The 18,644-nt window shown below is 41.4% G+C and overlaps 1 protein-coding gene across 2 annotated transcripts in view; it reads left to right on the top strand.

The window, feature by feature from the left end:
* Nucleotides 1-18,644, top strand: part of scn4aa (sodium channel, voltage-gated, type IV, alpha, a) — an 81,596-nt gene that overhangs the window by 16,730 nt on the left and 46,222 nt on the right. Inside the window, exons 5-13 of one of the 2 annotated variants that reach the window (XM_061907654.1) lie at nucleotides 3,089-3,180; nucleotides 3,309-3,599; nucleotides 3,665-3,728; nucleotides 3,803-3,944; nucleotides 4,025-4,222; nucleotides 6,390-6,560; nucleotides 6,635-6,740; nucleotides 12,305-12,543; nucleotides 12,610-12,783. In XM_061907654.1, coding sequence (XP_061763638.1) covers nucleotides 3,089-3,180; nucleotides 3,309-3,599; nucleotides 3,665-3,728; nucleotides 3,803-3,944; nucleotides 4,025-4,222; nucleotides 6,390-6,560; nucleotides 6,635-6,740; nucleotides 12,305-12,543; nucleotides 12,610-12,783 — 1,477 coding nt within the window. Of the gene's footprint in view, nucleotides 1-3,088; nucleotides 3,181-3,308; nucleotides 3,600-3,664; nucleotides 3,729-3,802; nucleotides 3,945-4,001; nucleotides 4,223-6,389; nucleotides 6,561-6,634; nucleotides 6,741-12,304; nucleotides 12,544-12,609; nucleotides 12,784-18,644 lie in introns of those variants that run through there. The other variant, XM_061907655.1, reaches the window with a different exon arrangement.

The following is an 18,644-nucleotide window of genomic DNA, read 5'->3' as shown; positions in this document are numbered from 1 at the left end:
CCCCCCGCGACTCCAAAGGGAATAAGCGGTAGGAAATGGATGGATGGATGGATGATTGATTGATTGAAGAGTGCTGTTTCTCTTTGAAGTGACCTGAAGATCTGGAGATCTGGGTTCTCTTAGGCAGCTTCTGATTCAAGTTGTAGCTCTAAGCCGACATATGTGTGAATGTGAGTGTGAATGTTGTCTGTCTATTTGTGTTGGCCCTGCGATGAGGTGGCGACTTGTCCAGGGTGTACGCCGCCTTCCGCCCGATTGTAGCTGAGATAGGCACCAGCGCCCCCCGCGACTCCAAAGGGAATAAGCGGTAGGAAATGGATGGATGGATGGATGATTGATTGATTGAAGAGTGCTGTTTCTCTTTGAGGTGACCTGAAGATCTGGAGTTCTGGGTTCTCTTAGGCAGCTTCTGATTCAAGTTGTAGCTCTAAGCCGACATCCGTTATTATGTGTGAATGTTGTCTGTCTATCTATGTTGGCCCTGCGATGAGGTGGCGACTTGTCCAGGGTGTACGCCGCCTTCCGCCCGATTGTAGCTGAGATAGGCACCAGCGCCCCCCGCGACTCCAAAGGGAATAAGCGGTAGGAAATGGATGGATGGATGGATGATTGATTGATTGAAGAGTGCTGTTTCTCTTTGAAGTGACCTGAAGATCTGGAGATCTGGGTTCTCTTAGGCAGCTTCTGATTCAAGTTGTAGCTCTAAGCCGACATATGTGTGAATGTGAGTGTGAATGTTGTCTGTCTATTTGTGTTGGCCCTGCGATGAGGTGGCGACTTGTCCAGGGTGTACGCCGCCTTCCGCCCGATTGTAGCTGAGATAGGCACCAGCGCCCCCCGCCACCCCCAAGGGAATAAGCGGTAGGAAATGGATGGATGATTGATTGATTGATTGATTGAAGAGTGCTGTTTCTCTTTGAGGTGACCTGAAGATCTGGAGGTCTGGGTTCTCTTAGGCAGCTTCTGATTTAAGTTGTAGCTCTAAGCCGACATATGTGTGAATGTGAGTGTGAATGTTGTCTGTCTATTTGTGTTGGCCCTGCGATGAGGTGGCGACTTGTCCAGGGTGTACGCCGCCTTCCGCCCGATTGTAGCTGAGATAGGCACCAGCGCCCCCCGCGACTCCAAAGGGAATAAGCGGTAGGAAATGGATGGATGGATGGATGATTGATTGATTGAAGAGTGCTGTTTCTCTTTGAGGTGACCTGAAGATCTGGAGTTCTGGGTTCTCTTAGGCAGCTTCTGATTCAAGTTGTAGCTCTAAGCCGACATCCGTTATTATGTGTGAATGTTGTCTGTCTATCTATGTTGGCCCTGCGATGAGGTGGCGACTTGTCCAGGGTGTACGCCGCCTTCCGCCCGATTGTAGCTGAGATAGGCACCAGCGCCCCCCGCGACTCCAAAGGGAATAAGCGGTAGGAAATGGATGGATGGATGGATGATTGATTGATTGAAGAGTGCTGTTTCTCTTTGAAGTGACCTGAAGATCTGGAGATCTGGGTTCTCTTAGGCAGCTTCTGATTCAAGTTGTAGCTCTAAGCCGACATATGTGTGAATGTGAGTGTGAATGTTGTCTGTCTATTTGTGTTGGCCCTGCGATGAGGTGGCGACTTGTCCAGGGTGTACGCCGCCTTCCGCCCGATTGTAGCTGAGATAGGCACCAGCGCCCCCCGCCACCCCCAAGGGAATAAGCGGTAGGAAATGGATGGATGATTGATTGATTGATTGATTGAAGAGTGCTGTTTCTCTTTGAGGTGACCTGAAGATCTGGAGGTCTGGGTTCTCTTAGGCAGCTTCTGATTTAAGTTGTAGCTCTAAGCCGACATATGTGTGAATGTGAGTGTGAATGTTGTCTGTCTATTTGTGTTGGCCCTGCGATGAGGTGGCGACTTGTCCAGGGTGTACGCCGCCTTCCGCCCGATTGTAGCTGAGATAGGCACCAGCGCCCCCCGCGACTCCAAAGGGAATAAGCGGTAGGAAATGGATGGATGGATGGATGATTGATTGATTGAAGAGTGCTGTTTCTCTTTGAAGTGACCTGAAGATCTGGAGTTCTGGGTTCTCTTAGGCAGCTTCTGATTCAAGTTGTAGCTCTAAGCCGACATCCGTTATTATGTGTGAATGTTGTCTGTCTATCTATGTTGGCCCTGCGATGAGTTGGCGACTTGTCCAGGGTGTACGCCGCCTTCCGCCCGATTGTAGCTGAGATAGGCACCAGCGCCCCCCGTGACTCCAAAGGGAATAAGCGGTAGGAAATGGATGGATGGATGGATGATTGATTGATTGAAGAGTGCTGTTTCTCTTTGAGGTGACCTGAAGATCTGGAGATCTGGGTTCTCTTGGGCAGCTTCTGATTTAAGTTGTAGCTCTAAGCCGACATATGTGTGAATGTGAGTGTGAATGTTGTCTATCTGTGTTGGCCCTGCGATGAGGTGGCGACTTGTCCAGGGTGTTCGCCGCTTACCGCCCGATTGTAGCTGAGATAGGCACCAGCGCCCCCCGCCACCCCCAAGGGAATAAGCGGTAGGAAATGGATGGATGGATGATTGATTGATTGATTGAAGAGTGCTGTTTCTCTTTGAGGTGACCTGAAGATCTGGAGGTCTGGGTTCTCTTAGGCAGCTTCTGATTTAAGTTGTAGCTCTAAGCCGACATATGTGTGAATGTGAGTGTGAATGTTGTCTATCTGTGTTGGCCCTGCGATGAGGTGGCGACTTGTCCAGGGTGTTCGCCGCTTACCGCCCGATTGTAGCTGAGATAGGCACCAGCGCCCCCCGCCACCCCCAAGGGAATAAGCGGTAGGAAATGGATGGATGGATGATTGATTGATTGATTGAAGAGTGCTGTTTCTCTTTGAGGTGACCTGAAGATCTGGAGGTCTGGGTTCTCTTAGGCAGCTTCTGATTTAAGTTGTAGCTCAAAGCCGACATCCCCAATACTTTCCTTCCAATTTCCAGACCATCCACCCATCTTCGACTATTAGCTCTACTTCTTCCTAGTCCTATTGGACATGCTGTGTTTAAAAAGTTCAACACAAAAACCGCCTTTTGAATTTGGACTCAGTTTTTTATTGGGTGTCTCTCCGCAGGTACATCACAGAGTTTGTTGACCTCGGTAACGTGTCCGCCCTCAGGACGTTCCGTGTGCTTCGAGCCCTCAAAACAATCACCGTGATTCCTGGTACTCATCTATCGATTCCCTTTGTATATTCACTGGTCTGAAAAACCGAACCCTAATCCTAATTGATGAAACCTTTCGCAGAATACTTGTTGACGTTGGTGTTTGATTTGGTGTCTTTATCCGCTGAGGTCTGAAAACCATTGTGGGCGCGCTGATCCAGTCCGTGAAGAAAATGGTGGACGTCATGGTCCTGACGGTCTTCGCTCTCGCAGTGTTTGCCCTGGTGGGCTTGCAGCTGTTCATGGGGAACCTGCGGCACAAGTGCGTGCGATGGCCCATCCACACAAACGAGACTGCCGACTGGTTCAACATGACTGCCGCCTTGGATGACTCGGCTGTTTTTAATGAGACGGTGGGCGTCAACGGTACCGATCTCGCCAATGGTACCTTCAATTTCCTGGACTACATCGAGAACTCGGGTAAGATGCCTGCTTGATGCTGCGCTGTGGAGCAGTTCTGAGTGTTTCGTGCTGTTTGTCTGCAGATAACTACTACTTTCTGGAAGGCAGCAAAGATCCTTTGGTGTGTGGGAACAGTTCTGACGCCGGGTAGGACTGTTGTGTTTTTAACATGAATGTTGACTGAGCAGAAGACTGACTTCAGCACCTTGACCTGTCTTCAGACTCTGCCCTGAAGGCTACACCTGCATGAAAGCTGGGGGGAACCCAAACTATGGCTACACCAGCCTTGACTCTTTTGGCTGGGCTTTCCTGGCGCTCTTCAGACTCATGACACAGGACTACTGGGAAAACCTATTCCAGATGGTTGGAATTCAGCAAGCATTCCTCCAGACGTCAGAAATGTCTCCTTATTTCTCGTAGCTTCTTGTTTGTTCCAAACACAGATCCTGCGGGCGGCCGGGAAAACCTACATGCTGTTCTTCGTGGTGGTGATCTTCCTGGGTTCCTTTTACCTCATCAACCTAATCCTGGCCGTGGTGGCCATGGCATATGACGAGCAGAATCAGGCCACGCAGCGAGAAGCCAGAGAGAAAGAGGAGGAGTTCCAGCGGATCCTCGAGCAGCTCAAGAGTCAGGAGCAGGTATGCCTTCACACGAGAACCCAATAACATACTGTAACAAAGCCTGGTTTTTTTGATGAACCTATCTTGGGTGGGCTTCTTTCCCAGTGAACACATCCAGACCTGCCTTGGTAACTCCTTGGTTCAGTCCAGGCATTTTTTGTGTAACACAGGACTTGAGCTAAAAGCTCGAGCTATCAACCTGGTAACCAGTACTGTTCTTGTCAAAGAGTGAGGTTTACCAACGTACACATGGCCCAGCCACACTGGCTGGCCTTCGTTGGACTAAACCACCTGTACCTCACTCTCATCTGGGTCACAGCATCACTGTTACCTGCCTGGTTTAGTCACTGCTTTTTCTGTTCTACACAGGAATCCAACCTGGTTCGTCCGGCTCGGTTAAAAGCCAGAGCTATCAATCCGGTAACCAGCACTGCTCTTAAAATTGTCAGGGAACGAGGTTTACCAATGTACACATTGCCATTCCAGACTGGCTGGCCTCCGTTAGACTCACCTCCCTAAGCCTCACTCTCATCCGGATCACGGCAGCACTTTAACCCTTTGGTTCAGTCTCTGCTTTTTTTCTGTTTCGCCTGGGACTGGAACCTGGGTGGTATGGCATGAGGGACTAGCGTGCTAGTATTCGAGCCATAAGCCAGAGCACTGGTATCAGAAAAGGGTCTTCCCCAAAGTGTTGCCAAAAAGTTCTATCATACATCCATCCATCCATCCATCTTCTTCCGCTTAGCCGAGGTCGGGTCGCGGGGGCAACAGCCTAAGCAGGGAAACCCAGACTTCCCTCTCCCCAGCCACTTCGTCTAGCTCTTCCCGGGGGATCCCGAGGCGTTCCCAGGCCAGCCGGGAGACATAGTCTTCCCAACGTGTCCTGGGTCTTCCCCGTGGCCTCCTACCGGTTGGACGTGCCCTAAACATCTCCCTAGGGAGGCGTTCGGGTGGCATCCTGACCAGATGCCCGAACCACCTCATCTGGCTCCTCTTGATGTGGAGGAGCAGCGGCTTTATCAATCAATCAATCAATGTTTACTTATATAGCCCTAAATCACTAGTGTCTCAAAGGGCTGCACAAACCACAACACAAACCACTACGACATCCTCGGTAGGCCCACATAAGGGCAAGGAAAACTCACACCCAGTGGGACGTCGGTGACGATGACTATGAGAACCTTGGAGAGGAGGAAAGCAATGGATGTCGAGCGGGTCTAACAAGATACTGTGAAAGTTCAATCCATAATGGATCCAACACAGTCGCGAGAGTCCAGTCCAAAGCGGATCCAACACAGCAGCGAGAGTCCCGTTCACAGCGGAGCCAGCAGGAAACCATCCCAAGCGGAGGCGGATCAGCAGCGCAGAGAAGTCCCCAGCCGATACACAGCCGATACACTTTACTTTGAGTTCCTCCCGGATGGCAGAGCTTCTCACCCTATCTCTAAGGGAGAGACCCAAACTCATTTGGGCCGCTTGTACCCGTGATCTTATCCTTTCGGTCATGACCCAAAGCTCATGACCATAGGTGAGGATGGGAACGTAGATCGACCGGTAAATTGAGAGCTTTGCCTTCCGGCTCAGCTCTTTCTTCACCACAATGGATCGGTACAACGTCCGCATTACTGAAGACGCCGCACCGATCCGCCTGTCGATCTCACGATCCACTCTTCCCTCACTCGTGAACAAGACTCCTAGGTACTTGAACTCCTCCACTTGGGGCAGGGTCTCCTCCCCGACCCGGAGATGGCACTCCACCCTTTTCCGGGCGAGAACCATGGAGGTGCTGATTCTCATTCCGGTCGCTTCACACTCGGCTACAAACCGATCCAGTGAGAGCTGAAGATCCCGGTCAGATGAAGCCATCAGGACCACATCATCTGCAAAAAGCAGAGACCTAATCCTGCGGTCACCAAACCGGAACCCCTCAACGCCTTGACTGCGCCTAGAAATTCTGTCCATAAAAGTTATGAACAGAATCGGTGACAAAGGACAGTCTTGGCGGAGTCCAACCCTCACTGGAAACGTGTTCGACTTACTGCCGGCAATGCGGACCAAGCTCTGGCACTGATCATACAGGGAGCGGACTGCCACAATAAGAGAGTCTCTCTATCATACAATTGTCTGAAATAATAAAACTGAACAATAAGGGAGAACTTAAGACATGTTCTACTTTGTTTTGCAGGTTCAACTCTCTGGTAGTCAAACCTCTCTGAGCAGTAAGAAGTCACTCAGTCGGCCTTTGGCGTCCGAGCAGGCTGACGACGACCGCAGCCTCGAATACGACAACGATATCAAGGACTGCAATGGCAAGACGGTCCCCCGCCTGGTCGTCCAACCACAGACCTGCTCGGAGGTCAGTCGTGGTCTAATCCTCCACTCTCCTTCAGTTGAAAGCCTCCGATACTAAAGAGCGACCATTTTCTCCAGTCTGCTCCAGATACCGAACCCAGGGAGAAGTCTTCAGGCTCTGTCCACAGCATGCTTCAGGCGGACGACCCGGGCCGGACGCAGCGGCCTTCTAGCGCCATGGAAGGTACCGTCTTGCTAATATCTGCAGAAAGCGGGGATGTCAGTGGTGTGGCCCAGAGTGTAAAAGTGTTAAGCCCTTTGTGGGTGTGAGGACATAAACGTGGCTTAGACTCAAGAGAGGCTCAGAATAGGAGACCAGAAGACCTCAGCGTAATACTAAATCAGCGGTAAGGATCTCTGCGTCCGGGTGTTATGTTTTATCCAGACACTTTTACCCTGGAGAGTTGCCACCTCGATAGAAACAGGCCTTGACCATTTAGACCACATGTGTCAAACTCAAGACCCGGGGGCCAGATCCGGCCCGTCTCCTCATTTAATGTGGCCCACGAAAGCCTGAGAATAATGTATATTTCTTACTAGGTGTTTTCTTTGTTTATATTTTGACCAAAACAATGTATGTTCAAACCCCGTTTCCATATGAGTTGGGAAATTGTGTTTGATGTAAATATAAACGGAATACAATGATTTGTAAATCCTTTTCAAGCCATATTCAGTTGAATATGCTACAAAGACAACATATTTCATGTTCAAACTCATAATCATTAACTTTAGAATTTGACGCCAGCAACACGTGACAAAGAAGTTGGGAAAGGTGGCTGATAAAGTGGAGGAATGCTCATCAAACACTTATTTGGAACATCCCACAGGTGTGCAGGCTAATTGGGAACAGGTGGGTGCCATGATTGGCTATAAAAACAGCTTCCCAAAAAAATGCTCAGTCTTTCACAAGAAAGGATGGGGCGAGGTACACCCCTTTGTCCACAACTGTGTGAGCAAATAGTCAAACAGTTTAAGAACAACCTTTCTCAAAGTGCAATTGCAAGAAATTTAGGGATTTCAACATCTACGCTCCATAATATCCTCAAAAGGTTCAGAGAATCTGGAGAAATCACTCCACGTAAGCGGCATGGCCGGAAACCATGACCTTCCATCCCTCAGAGGGCACTGTATCAAAAACCGACATCAATCTCTAAAGGATATCACCACATGGGCTCAGGAACACTTCAGAAAACCACTGTCACTAAATACAGTTGGTCGCTACATCCGTAAGTGCAAGTTAAAGCTCTGCTATGCAAGGCGAAAGCCATTTATCAACAACATCCAGATACGCCGCCGGCTTCTCTGAGCCTGAGATCATCTAAGATGGACTGATGCAAAGTGGAAAAGTGTTCTGTGGTCTGACGAGTCATGATTTGAAAATGTTTTTGGAAATATTCGACATCGTGTCATCCGGACCAAAGGGGAAGCGAACCATCCAGACGACGGGTGTCAAACTCTGGCCCTTGAGGCAATATCAAATTAACATTAGAGCTGGCCTGCCGGTATCATACAGTGGGTGTGCCGCTGTAACACCGCGTTCACCGCTAATATTCATACTTGCCAACCCTCCCGATTTTCCCGGGACACTTCCGAAGTTCAGTGCCCCTCCCGAATATCTCCCGATTTCCACCCGGACAACAATATCGGGGGCCTTTAACGTTCTTTAAAACCTGTCTTCACGTCCGCTTATCCTCCATACAAACAGCTTCATAATGTAAGCGGCTTATACACACTCATAAGTGAATGCAACACATACTTGGTCAACAGCCATACAGGTGACACTTGAGGGTGGTCGTAGAAACAACTTTAACACTGTTACAAATATGCGCCACACTGTGAACCCACACCAAACAAGAATGACAAACACATTTCGGGAGAACATCCGTACCGTAACACAACAGAACAAATACCCAGAACCCTTGCAGCACTAACTCTTCCGGGACACTACAATACACGCTACCACCTAAAAGGTTAATTTGTTCAACCGTGGCCCGCGGCTTTCTTTAGTTTTAAATTTTGGCCCACACTGTATTTGAGTTTGACACCCCTGATCTAGACTGTTATCGAGGCAAAGTGTAAAAGCCAGCATGTGTGATGGTATGGGGGTGCATTAGTGCCCAAGGCATGGGTAACTTACACATCTGTGAAGGCACCATTAATGCTGAAAGGTACATACAGCTTTTGGAACAACATATGCTGCCATCTAAGCGCCGTCTTTTTCATGGACGCCCCTGCTTATTTCAGCAAGACAATGCCAAGCCACATTCAGCACGTGTTAGAACAGCATGGCTTCGTACAAAAAGAGTGCGGATACTTTCCTGGCCAGCCTACAGTCTAGACCTGTGTGGCACATTATGAAGCATAAAACACGACAGCCGAGACCCCGGACTGTTGAAGGACTGAAGCTCTACATAAAACAATTCTAAATTAATTATTATTTGCAAAAAAAAAATAAAAGTTTATATTCCAAATGCGTATTCAGAGCGCATGTAACCACTGTCACTAAATACAGTTTGTCGCTACATTTGTAAGTGCAAGTTAAAGCTCTACTGTGCAAAAGAAAAGCCATTCATCAACAACATCCAGAAACGCCGCCGGCTTCTCTGGGCCCCGAGATCATCTAATATGGACTGATGAAAAGTGGAAAAGTGTTCTGTGGTCTGACGAGTCCACATTTCAAATTGTTTTTGGAAATATTCGACATCAAAGGGGAAGCGAACCATCCGGATTGTTCTAGGCTCAAAGTGTAAAAGCCAGCATGTGTGATGGTATGGGGGTGCATTAGTGCCCAAGGCATGGGTAACTTACACATCTGTGAAGGCACCATTAATGCTGAAAGGTACATACAGCTTTTGGAACAACATATGCTGCCATCTATGCGCCGTCTTTTTCATGGACGCCCCTGCTTATTTCAGCAAGACAATGCCAAGCCACATTCAGCACGTGTTAGAACAGCATGGCTTCATACAAAAAGAGTGCGGATACTTTCCTGGCCAGCCTACAGTCTAGACCTGTGTGGCACATTATGAAGCATAAAACACGACAGCCGAGACCCCGGACTGTTGAAGGACTGAAGCTCTACATAAAACAATTCTTAATTAATTATTATTTGCAAAAAAAAAATAAAAGTTTATATTCCAAATGCGTATTCAGAGCGCATGTAACCACTGTCACTAAATACAGTTTGTCGCTACATTTGTAAGTGCAAGTTATGCTCTACTATGCAAAAGAAAAGCCATTCATCAACAACATCCAGAAACGCCGCCGGCTTCTCTGGGCCCCGAGATCATCTAAGATGGACTGATGAAAAGTGGAAAAGTGTTCTGTGGTCTGACGAGTCCACATTTCAAATTGTTTTTGGAAATATTCGACATCAAAGGGGAAGCGAACCCTCCGGATTGTTCTAGGCTCAAAGTGTAAAACCCAGCATGTGTGATGGTATGGGGGTGCATTAGTGCCCAAGGCATGGGTAACTTACACATCTGTGAAGGCACCATTAATGCTGAAAGGTACATACAGCTTTTGGAACAACATATGCTGCCATCTACAGTAAGTGCTGTCTTTTTCATGGACGCCCCTGCTTATTTCTGCAAGACAATGCCAAGCCACATTCAGCATGTGTTACAACAGCGTGGCTTGGTAAAAAAAAAAGAGTGCGGGGTCCTCTCCTGGCCCGCCTACAGTCTAGACCTGTGTGGCGCATTATGAAGCGTAAAATAGGACAGCGGAGACCCCGGACTGTTGAAGGACTGAAGCTCTACATAAAACAAGAATGGGAAAGAATTCCACTTTCAAAGCTTCAACAATTAGTTTCCTCAGTTCCCAAACGTTTATTGAGTGTTGTTAAACGAAAAGGTGATGTAACACAGTGGTGAACATGCCCTTTCCCAACTACTTTGGCACGTGTTGCAGCCATGAAATTCTAAGTTAATTATTATTTGCAAAAAAAAAACAAAGTCTATGAGTTTGAACATGAAATATGTTGTCTTTGTAGCATATTCAACTGAATATGGCTTGAAAAGGATTTGCAAATCATTGTATTCTGTTTATATTTACATCTAACACAAATTCCCAACTCATATGGAAACGGGGTTTGTATATCATCCATAAGCGCAGATTATCATAATGTCAGCTACACTTTCCATCTTAAAGAGCTATAAAATAATATTTGGGAATGTCCGGCAGGCCAGATTGAAAAACTGAAGGGGCCGCATGTGTCCCCCGGGCCTTAATTTGCCCAAGTCTGCCCTAGACCAGGGTCAGCAACCTTTTTGAAAGCAAGAGCTACTTCTTGGGTACTGATTCATGCCAAGGGCTACCAGTTTGATACACACTTAAATAAATTGCCAGAAATAGACAATTTGCTCAATTTACCTTTAATAAATAAATATATATATTAAAAAAAAGGGTATTTCTGTCTGTCATCCCGTCGTACATTTTTTTTCCTTTTACGGAAGGTTTTTTGTAGAGAATAAATGATGAAAAAAACACTTAATTGAACGGTTTAAAAGAGGAGAAAACACACAAAAAAATGAAAATTACATTTTGAAACATAGTTTATCTTCAATTTTGACTAATTCAAAATTCAACCGAAAAAAAGAAGAGAAAATCTAGCTAATTCGAATCTTTTTGAATTTTTTTTTTTTTAAATAATTAATGGAACATCATTAGTCATTTTTCCTGATTAAGATGAATTTTAGAATTTTGATGACATGTTTTAAATAGTTTAAAATCCAATCTGCACTTTGTTAGAATATATAACAAATTGGACCAAGCTATATTTCTAACAAAGACAAATCATTATTTCTTCTAGATTTTCCAGAACCAAAATTTTAAAAGAAATTCAAAAGACTTTGAAATAAGATTTAAATTTGATTTTACAGATTTTTTAGATTTGCCAGAATATATATATATTTTTTATTTTAATCATAATAAGTTTGAAGAAATATTTCCCAAATATTTTTCGTCGAAAAAACAGAAGCTAAAATGAAGAATTAAATTAAAATATATTTACTTATTTTTACAATAAAAAAATAAATTCACTTGAACATTGATTTAAATTGTCAGGAAAGAAGAGGAAGGAATTTAAAAGGTAAAAAGGTATATGTGTTTAAAAATCCTAAAATCATTTTTAAGGTTGTATTTCTTTTCTAAAATTGTCTTTCTGAAAGTTATAAGAAGGAAAGTAAAAAAAAAATAAGTGAATTTATTTAAACAAGTGAAGACCAAGTCTTTCAAATATTTTCTGGGATTTTCAAATTGTATTTGAGTTTTGTCTCTCTTAGAATTAAAAATGTCCAGCAAAGCGAGACCAGCTTGCTAGTAAATAAATACCATTTAAAAAATAGAGGCAGCTCACTGGTAAGTGCTGCTATTTGAGCTATTTTTAATCATCTGGTCCTTACTGGCGACCTGGTGTTGGTGACCCTTGCACTATAGTACAGTAATGCATTGACTTGTGAAACAGCGCCCTCTGCTGGTGATTGATTATAGTAGTGATGCATTGACTCGTGAAACAGCGCCCTCTGCTGCTTTTATAGCTGCAACACTTTTAGCAGCCATTCCTTTAGCGATCAAACTGCCTCTCCATGTATGTTGGAGAAGCAGAAAAATAAATACAATTTAAAAAATCGAGGCAGCTCACTGGTAAGTGCTGCTATTTGAGCTATTTTTAGTCATCTGGTCCTTACGGGCGACCTGGTGTTGGTGACCCCTGGTCTAGACTACCTGGTTGTGTGACTCCACCAGAGCTGGAGGACGCCCAGAGGCCGTGTCCGCCGGGCTGGTACAAGTTTGCCGACATCTTCCTGAAGTGGAACTGCTGCGCTCCGTGGGTGGTCTTGAAGAAGCGTGTGCACCAGGTGGTGATGGACCCCTTCGTGGACTTGGGCATCACCATCTGCATCGTGCTCAACACCCTCTTCATGGCCATGGAGCACTACCCCATGACCCCCGACTTTGAGGACGTCCTCTCTGTGGGGAACCTGGTGAGGACTTGTCTACATCTACCCCTTTCTTACAAACTCCAGAAGTCTGTTTGGTTTTTTTGGTAGGTTTTCACCGGGATCTTCACGGCGGAGATGTTCTTCAAGCTGATCGCCATGGATCCTTACTACTACTTCCAAGTCGGCTGGAACATTTTCGACAGCATCATCGTCACGCTCAGCCTGGTGGAGTTGGGACTGGCCAACGTCCAGGGTCTCTCCGTGCTGCGCTCCTTCCGTCTGGTGAGGAACCCTCAACATTTCAACAATTCAGCTCATTTTTTTATATTTGTTAGCACGTTAGCATACTAGCATGCTTCAAAGTTCCAGAGGTCATCAACACCAGGTCCGCCCGTAAGGACCAGATGAGTCCTGTTCTAAAAATAGCTCAAATAGCAGCACTTACCAGTGAGCCGCTTCAATTTTTTCAATTGTATTTATTTACTAGCAAGCTGGTCTCACTTTGCTGGACATTTTTAATTCTAAGAGAGACAAAACTCAAATAGAATTTGAAAATCCCAGAAAATATTTGAAAGACTTGGTCTTCACTTGTTGAAATAAATTCATTTATTTTTTTACTTTCAGAAAGACAATTTTAGAGAAAAAATGCAATCTTAAAAATGATTTTAGGATTTTTAAACACATTTACCTTTTAAATTCCTTCCTCATCTTTCCTGACGATTTAAATCAATGCTCAAGTAAATTAATTTTATTATTGTCAAGAATAATAAATACATTTTACTTGAATTCTTCAATTTAGCTTCTGTTTTTTCGACGAAGAATATTTGTTAAATATTTCTTCAAACTTATTGTGATTAAAATTCCCCCAAAATATTCTGGCAAATCTAGAAAATCTTTAGAAACAAATATAAATCTTATTTGAAAGTCTTTTTACCTTTTAAATTCCTTCCTCTTCTTTCCTGACAATTTAAATCAATGTTCAAGTATTTTTTTTAATTTATTGTAAAGAAAAATAAATACATTTTATATTAATTCTTCATTTTAGCTTCTGTTTTTTTCGACGAAGAATATTTGTGAAATATTTCTTCAAACTTATTATGATTAAAATTCCCCCCAAAATATTCTGGAAAATCTAGAAAATCTGTAGGATCTTATTTCAAAGTCTTTCGAATTTCTTTTAAAATTTTTGTTCTGGAAAATCTAGAAGAAATAATGATTTGTCTTTGTTAGAAATAAAGCTTGGTCCAATTTGTTATATATTCTAACAAAGTGCAGATTGGATTTTAACCTATTTAAAACATGTCATTAAAATTCTAAAATTAATCTTAATCAGGAAAAATTACTAATGATGTTCCATAAATTTTTTTTTTTAATATTTTCAAAAGATTCAAATTAACTACATTTTCTCAAGTATTTTTTTTTATTGTAAAGAATAATAAATACATTTTAATTTAATTCTTCGTTTTAGCTTCTGTTTTTTGAACGAAGAATATTTGTGAAATATTTCTTCAAACTTATTATGATTAAAATTCAAAAAAATTATTCTGGCAAATCTAAAAAATCTGTAGAATCAAATTTAAATCTTATTTCAAAGTCTTTTGAATTTATTTTAAAATTTTTGTTTGGGAAAATCTAGAAGAAATAATGATTTTTATATAGTCCAACAAAATGCAGATTGGATTTTAACCTATTTAAAACATGTCATCAAAATTCTAAAATTAATCTTAATCAGGAAAAATTACTAATGATGTTCTATAAATTATTTTTTAAATTTTTTCAAAAAGATTTAAATTAGCATATTTTTCTCTTCTTTTTTTCGGATGAATTTTGAAATTTAAAAAGTCGGAATTGAAGATAAACTATGTTTCAAAATGTAATTTTCATTTTTTTCCTGTTTCTCCTCTTTTAAACCGTTCAATTAAATGTTTTTTTCATCATTTATTCTCTACAAAAAAACATCTGTAAAAGGAAAAAAAAATTTCGACGGAATGACAGACAGAAATACCCAATTTATTATACATATAGATTTATTTATTAAAGGTAAATTGAGCAAATTGGCTATTTATGTCAATGTATTTAAGTGTGTATCAAACTGGTAGCCCTTGGCATTAATCAGTACCCAAGAAGTAGCTCTTGCTTTCAAAAAGGTTGCTGACCTCTGCTTCAAACTGTTACAAAATCAAATTGTGTCCTGATAATGTTAGGAAAAATATCAGGTTAAAAAGAAATAGCTAAAAAGCAATTATTTTATTATGAACATGCTAGCTTTTTAACAAATGTTTGGCGGTTACCTGAGGAATGCTGACTGTTTACATGTTAACAGTTAGCATGCTAAAATAGCATGTTTGCATGTTAGCTTTTTTTTTTTACTCATTTGGCAGTTTTCGCATGTTTTTCTTACTTCATGCATGTGAACTGTCAGCATGTTAACATGCTAATATTAGCATGCTAGATTTTTAAGCTATTTTGCTGGAATACACCCGAGTCATTTTTATTGTTACTTGATGTATGCTAACTGTTAGCATACAAATATAATAATTGTTAGCATGCTAACGTTCTAACTGTTGACATGTTAGCATGTTTAGCTTATTCTGCAAGTATACGCCTCAAGTGTAATATTTTATTGCTTGAGGCTAACTGGTAGCACGCTATCATGCTAACTGTTAGCATGCTAATATGATAATTGTTAGCATGCTAATATGATAATTGTTAGCATGTTCATCTTGCTAACATTCTAACTGTTACCATGCTAGCATGTTATAGCTTATCCTGCAAGTATACACCTCAAGTCAAATATTTTATTGCTTGAAGCTAACTGGTAGCACGTTATCGCGCTAATTTTAGCATTCCTTCTAACTCCCTATTTAAGACTTACTACTTCGTATTTTCGGTTCAAACTGTTCCAAAATCAAAATGCTTCCTGACAATGTTAGTCAAAATAGCAGATTTGTTCTTAAAGTAATAGCTAAAAAGCTAATATTTTATTATGAACATGCTAGCTTTTTAACAAATGTTTGTAGGTATACATCTCAGAGTCAAATATTGTTACCTGAGGGATGCTGAGTGTTTACATGCTAACAGTTAGCGTGCTAAAATAGCTTGTTTGCATGCTAGCTTTTTTTTTTTTAGCTCATTTCGCAGTTTTCGCATGTTTTTCATACTTCATGCATGTGAACTGTCAGCATGTTAACATGCTAATATTAGCATGCTAGATTTTTAAGCTATTTTGCTGGAATACACCCGAGTCATTTTTATTGTTACTTGATGTATGCTAACTGTTAGCATACAAATATAATAATTGTTAGCATGCTAACGTTCTAACTGTTGACATGTTAGCATGTTTAGCTTATTCTGCAAGTATACGCCTCAAGTCAAATATTTTATTGCTTGAGGCTAACTGGTAGCACGCTATCACGCTAACTGTTAGCATGCTAATATGATCATTGTTAGCATGCTAACATTTTAACTGTTACCATGCTAGCATGTTATAGCTTTTTCGGCAAGTATACACCTCAAGTCTAATATTTTATTGCTTGAGGCTAACTGGTAGCACGCTATTACGCTAACTGTTAGCATGCCAATATGATAATTGTTAGCATGCTAACATTCTAACTGTTACCATGCTATCATGTTATAGCTTATTCTGCAAGTATACACGTCAAGTCAAATATTTTATTGCTTGAAGCTAACTGGTAGCACGTTATCACGCTAATTTTAGCATTCCTTCTAACTCCCTATTTAAGAGTTACTACTTCCATATTTTCGGTTCAAACTGTTCCAAAATCAAAATGCTTCCTGACAATGTTAGTCAAAATAGCAGATTTGTTCTTAAAGTAATAGCTAAAAGGCTAATATTTTATTATGAACATGCTAGCTTTTTAACAAATGTTTGTAGGTATACATCTCAGAGTCAAATATTGTTACCTGAGGGATGCTGACTGTTTACATGCTAACAGTTAGCATGCTAAAATAGCTTGTTTGCATGCTAGCTTTTTTTTTTAGCTCATTTCGCAGTTTTCGCATGTTTTTCATACTTCATGCATGTGAATTGTCAGCATGTTAACATGCTAATATTAGCATACTAGATTTTTAAGCTATTTTGCTGGAATACACCTGAGTCATTTTTATTGTTACTTGATGTGTGCTAACTGTTATCATACAAATATAATAATTGTTAGCATGCTAACGTTCTAACTGTTGACATGTTAGCATGTTTAGCTTATTCTGCAAGTATACGCCTCAAGTGGAATATTTTATTGCTTGAGGCTAACTGGTAGCACGCTATCACGCTAACTGTTAGCATGCTAATATGATAATTGTTAGCATGCTAATATGATAATTGTTAGCATGTTCATCTTGCTAACATTCTAACTGTTACCATGCTAGCATGTTATAGCTTATTCTGCAAGTATACACCTCAAGTCAAATATTTTATTGCTTGAAGCTAACTGGTAGCACGTTATCGCGCTAATTTTAGCATTCCTTCTAACTCCCTATTTAAGACTTACTACTTCGTATTTTCGGTTCAAACTGTTCCAAAATCAAAATGCTTCCTGACAATGTTAGTCAAAATAGCAGATTTGTTCTTAAAGTAATAGCTAAAAAGCTAATATTTTATTATGAACATGCTAGCTTTTTAACAAATGTTTGTAGGTATACATCTCAGAGTCAAATATTGTTACCTGAGGAATGCTGACTGTTTACATGCTAACAGTTACCATGCTAAAATAGCATGTTTGCATGCTAGCTTTTTTTTTTAGCTCATTTCGCAGTTTTCGCATGTTTTTCATACTTCATGCATGTGAACTGTCAGCATGTTAACATGCTGATATTAGCATACTAGATTTTTAAGCTATTTTACTGGAATACACCTGAGTCATTTTTATTGTTACTTGATGTGTGCTAACTGTTAGCATACAAATATAATAATTGTTAGCATGCTAACATTCTAACTGTTGAGATGTTAGCATGTTTAGCTTATTCTGCAAGTATACACCTCAAGTCAAATATTTTATTGCTTGAGGCTAACTGGTAGCACACTATCACGCTAACTGTTAGCATGCTAATATGATAATTGTTAGCATGCTAACATTCTAACTGTTACCATGCTAGCATGTTATAGCTTATTCTGCAAGTATACACCTCAAGTCAAATATTTTATTGCTTGAAGCTAACTGGTAGCCTGTTATCGCGCTAATTTTAGCATTCCTTCTAATTCCCTTTTTAAGAGTTACTACTTCCATATTTTCGGTTCAAACTGTTCCAAAATCAAAATGCTTCCTGACAATGTTAGTCAAAATAGCAGATTTGTTCTTAAAGTAATAGCTAAAAAGCTAATATTTTATTATGAACATGCTAGCCTTTTAACAAATGTTTGGAGGTATACATCTCAGAGTCAAATATTGTTACCTGAGGGATGCTGACTGTTTACATGCTAACAGTTAGCATGCTAAAATAGCATGTTTGCATGCCAGCTTTTTTTTTTTAGCTCATTTTGCAGTTTTCGCATGTTTTTCATACTTCATGCATGTAAACTGTCAGCATGTTAACATGCTAATATCAGCATGCTAGATTTTTAAGCTATTTTACTAAAATAAACCTGAGTCAAATGTTTTGTTACTTGAGGTACGCTAACTGTTCGCATGCTAATATGATAATTTTTTCATGCTAACATTGTAGCTGTTAGCATGCTAGCATTTTTAGATTATTCTGCAAGTACACACCTCAAGTCAAATATTTTTTTGCTCGAGGCTAACTAGTAGTACATTATATCGTTTTTAGCTCATATATATTTGAGAGTTGAATTTTTTTGTTACTTCATGCATGCTAACTGTAATCTCATTAACATGCTAATAAAATATAATGCTAGCTTTTTAACAATTTTTTGGAAGGCACCTGAGTCAAATATTTTGTTACTTGTGGTAGGCTAACTGTTAGCATGCTAACATGATAACTGTTAGCATAATAAGATTCTAACAGTTAGCATGCTAACATTTTTTGCATGCCCATTCTGCAGGTAAACACCTCTGAGTCAGGTATTTAATTGTTTGAGGCATGCTAACTGTTAGCATGCCAGCTTTTTAAACACATTTTTCAGATGTGCACTTTATAATGAAATATTTTGTTACTACATCCATGCTAAC

Source organism: Nerophis ophidion, linkage group LG08 (genome assembly GCF_033978795.1).
Source record: "Nerophis ophidion isolate RoL-2023_Sa linkage group LG08, RoL_Noph_v1.0, whole genome shotgun sequence".
Classification (NCBI taxonomy): domain Eukaryota; kingdom Metazoa; phylum Chordata; class Actinopteri; order Syngnathiformes; family Syngnathidae; genus Nerophis; species Nerophis ophidion.
Note: the sequence above shows the minus strand (reverse complement) of the source record. Positions and strands in the feature narration are given on the sequence as shown.